Raw genomic sequence first — 4,452 nt, forward strand, 5'->3', positions numbered from 1 at the left:
CTTGTAAACACTGCCCACCAAACTAATAGGCCGAAAATCCTTAATATTGACAGCATCAGATTTCTTAGGAATAAGTGTGAGGAAAGAAGCATTAAGAGACCTTTCAAAAACTGAAAACCTATGAAAATGCTTAAAAACAGCCATCACATCATCCTCCACCACCCTCCAACATTTATGAAAAAATGCCATGGTGAACCCGTCCGGGCCAGGGGCTTTATCCCCCTCCATCTCTGCCAACGCCTGGGAGACTTCTTCTTTCGAGAACTCCCTCTCAAGGGACAACCTATCATCCTCCCCAATACTAGCAAAATCCAACCCATCCACAGTTGGACGCCACGTGTCCGTTTCTGTATAAAGTTCCTGATAAAATTGGACCACCTGAGCCCGCACAGCAGGTTCATCCTCATATAATACCCCATCCACCTCGACACTACTGATATGATTAGCTCTTCTATGTGAATTTGCTAATCTATGAAAGAAGCGTGTGTTGTTATCACCTTCCTTCACATACAGAGCTCGGGACTTTTGTCTCCAAAAAGTCTCTTCCATTGAAGCTAAAACTTCAATCTCACCTTTAACCTGAGTGCGGCGAGCTTGATCCTCATGCGAAAGGCCTAGAATGTCTTCCTTGGCATCCAAACCCAATAATTCAGACAGCAAACTCTTCTTCTTAAAAGCCAAATCACCAAAAACCTCCTTATTCCACTTTTTTAGATCTTCTTTAAGAGCCTTTAATTTCTGCGCCAAAACAAAGCTAGGTGAACCCGTAAAGCAATACCTGATCCACCACTGTTGAACCATCTCAACAAAACCCTCCACCTTTAACCACATGTTCTCAAACTTAAAAGCACCGCGCCCCCTCCCCAGAACACCAGATTCCACCAAAATCGGACAATGATCAGAAATAACCCGAGGAAGCACCCTCTGAGACACGTTTCCAAAATGATCCTCCCAATCCGCAGATACCAATGTCCTGTCAATTCGGGACATAGACTTCGGTTCGGAATCCCTAAACCAAGTGAAAGAAGCCCCCTCTAATGGTAAATCCACTAGGAAATTATTTTCTATAAAATCTGAAAAAGCAAACATGGCTGGGCTGAAAGAGTCACAGCCAAGCCTCTCGCAAGGATATCTAATAACATTGAAATCACCAAATAAAAACCAGGACTTGTTCCAACGAGTACGCACCCTTGATAACTCCTCCCACAAAACAGCCCTATGAGGGTCTGCGAATTGACAGCCCTAAATTAGGAGGGTTTTACTATCAATTGATTAGAAATTTCAGATGATTATGGCAAACTCCTACATAGAGTGGTATGCGATCAATGGAAGCCATATATTTTAAGAGTATATGGTTAAACATGAATCAACAAATTATAAACCAACCTCAATCCCTCCTGGCATACAAGCAAGAGTTTACTTTCTGGTGAAAATTGGCTCTTAACAGATTGCACGAAATCAGGATTTAGTTTAGTGAATGGCAGCCCAAAGAACAAACCCGAAAAATTGTTGTGCACAGTCCTCTTTATGATTGTACCTGCACGGTAAATTACTAGCTAAAGAAAAACCATAGAAGTTACGGAACCCTGAATACTACATGTAATTTTAAGGAGGCATATATAGAACATAATAAATGATAAATGATGTAATAACAACACACGCTAATAGGAAGAAAGCCTTACCAAAATCATTGTCTTGGTTTTCAACGAAAAGAGGCACATGATAACATGATTTTATATGAGCTCGGTTATATTGAGAATTGTCCCGCACATCCAGAATTGCGTATCCCTCCACTGCTATAAGTTTCTTTGCTTCATCAGCATTCACATAAGTCACTTCTGCTTTAATGTTCACATTTCTCCGATGAAGTGGTTTCCCTGGTATGGTCCTTCTGCTGTGAGTTTCTACCAACCAAGATGTCCGAAAGTTGCTGAAAACACAACCTTGATCCTTTACTCCCACGCTCATTGATCATTGCCTTTATGATAATTAAACTTGAAAGAGAAAAATAAAAATAAAGCAAAGAATATGTGACATTTGAATCTCTCTCTCTCTCTCTCTCTCTCTCTCTCTAAATTGTTAGAACTAGTAATACATGAAGAATTGCATAGCCTGGTTTTCCTCTAAATTGTAAGAACTTATACTACATGAAGAGCTCCAATTCCTGTTTGGTTGAGGAGAAAAGGTTTTAACGGAAGAGAGGAAGAAATTAGAAATTTAAATCCTTAAACTTTCCATGTGAACTGAGGAAGAACAAAACCACATTTACTTGAGACTAGCAAAAAATTAGCTTAGTTTAGTCAAACTTGTTACTCCTTGAAAGCAAAAACAGTCAAGATCACAAGACAATTTCCTACCCCCCACCAATATCAGCAACTAAGTGGTGGATCACTGCCAACTCCATGGAAAAATAATGTAAATTCATTGAAAATTCCATCAAAAGAAGAAAAAAAAAAAGTTATTTTGCATTCTTATACAATTTCACAAGGCTTCACTACTGATCCATCTATTTTGACAAACTTTGAGCAATTTTTGGCCTGAAACCATTTGTGTCATTGCGAATTCAAATAACATAAACTAATTTCCTTGAAAGGAGAGATCTCAATATATATATATATATATATATATTTAGAGCTGCCGGAATCAGACCACCAGAAGGGGTCGGATTGCCACTTGGGCTAAAGACCATTGGCAACTAGGAATGCTACATATAAATCGATCCATTCCGCTCAAAGTTCTAGCTAGATGATTAATATAATTAATTAAAACTCACATTAACATGAACTTCTACATTGTTACACTTGAGCTTCTAGGAATATAAACTGAAGCAAAATATGATATCTAGAGTGGAAAAAAAGAAGAATAGGAAGAATAACCCATGAAATGCGTTGTCATAAATTTGTTGTAGTTATAGGCTTAAGAAAAATGAAAATTACCTTACAGAAGAGAGAGTGGAAGAAGAGCAAAAGCCTGCCATTGCTGCTAGGATTATCCACTCCCACTTTCTTTCTCTGTCTCTCCCTCAGTTACTTTAACGGACAATAGACGAAGAGTAGCCCAAGAAATTTAGTACGGTCAATGGGTTTCTGCCATCTGGCAGACAAAAATATCACTGGATATGTTTCTTCGGATTGATATCAAGGGCAATACCCAGGTATGGACGGTTGAGATTTGAAGTTGTAATACGCAGGTATGGACGGTTGAGATCAAGTTCACTTCTTGGCCAACTCTGGCTGCATGATGCCACTTAGGGCAGCTTCCTAAGGGGCTGAATTGGAAGGGGAATCACATTTGGTTAAGCTTTTTCCTCATTTATTCAAAAAGCAACCCCTTCTTTTACCTAAGCAAAGGCTAATATGAAGTTTTCCACCTATTTAACAACATGGGGTCAATAGCTTCACTTCTTATCAGTAGACTAGTACTTAAGTACGCTCCAAGCTTGCTATAAAACCTCCCAATTAGAATTAAACCAGCTAATCATGTTTTACCTACAAAAACTCTAACTTTAGAGCAAAAGCCCATATAAAAATAGCATAGGAGCCACATTTTGAGGTCAGTGCCAGCTTAACACTAAATGCAATTGATGCAATTGCCTAAGGTCCCAAGTATAAAATAGGCTCCAAATTTTAATTTAATTAAGCTCAAATATTAGCCAATAAATAAAATAATATTTTTTATCAAATGAAAAACAAGAAGATAAAAATGCTACCTTCACAAAATTTTTCATAACACTTTTATAACAAATCATAAATAGCATGTTGTTACAAGCCGTTATTGATGACAAAAAAATAATTTTAGTAATGGGTTCTATTGTGAATGTACTCAAAAAATTCAAAACATTTTTCACAATAATTTTGCGTTGCCAAATTTTTACTAGTTCTCACTTAGGTCCACCACTAATATTACTCTTTTACTTACCACTATTATTCTATCACATCAATAGATGTGAAAAGTTTTGTCAAATTTTGTGTCTATAAATTTTCTATAAAAAAAATTCTACATGCTTCATGTTAATAAATAATAATTTTGCATTTAAAACAAGATAATAGAGTTTAAATAATTATTAATTTTTTAAATTCATATATATATATATATATATAAGGCCTCCATTTCATATTTAAAGAAAAGTTCTAGACCTATGCATTTCACATGTTTTGCCATTTTTGTTGTTGTCTAGCACCTTGAGCTTGTTCTTGTGGAGCACCAATAACCTTTATTTAACGATTGGAATTTTGGGCTTGACTTCTTCATTTTATTGCATTTGCTAAAACCTAAGGGAATTTTCTTTTTGTTGGGCTTATTCTCTCTATTTTAGCCTATCAAAAATTGTCTAAGACAATTTGTCACTGACTTTATTCATATCACCAGTGTATTGGTACTCTTTAGTTTGTATCACTAATGTATTGGTACTCTTAGTTTGTGGCATCTGGGTGTTTATATAAGGGTCCGGTT

At 36.7% G+C, this 4,452-nt stretch overlaps 1 protein-coding gene across 1 annotated transcript; it reads right to left on the reverse strand.

Moving 5' to 3' along the window:
• Positions 1-1,386: 1,386 nt before the first annotated feature.
• Positions 1,387-3,348, reverse strand: LOC112030422 (rhodanese-like domain-containing protein 9, chloroplastic; the record flags this gene model as incomplete). The annotated part of the gene is given in 3 exon segments (XM_024063113.2): positions 1,387-1,537; positions 1,683-1,930; positions 2,937-3,348. Coding segments are annotated over 3 exon segments (440 nt in total), but the record flags the coding sequence as incomplete, so codon positions are not given.
• Between the last annotated feature and the right edge of the window lie 1,104 nt (positions 3,349-4,452).

Source organism: Quercus suber, unplaced genomic scaffold (genome assembly GCF_002906115.3).
Source record: "Quercus suber isolate HL8 unplaced genomic scaffold, Cork oak 2.0 scaffold_281, whole genome shotgun sequence".
Lineage (NCBI taxonomy): Eukaryota > Viridiplantae > Streptophyta > Magnoliopsida > Fagales > Fagaceae > Quercus > Quercus suber.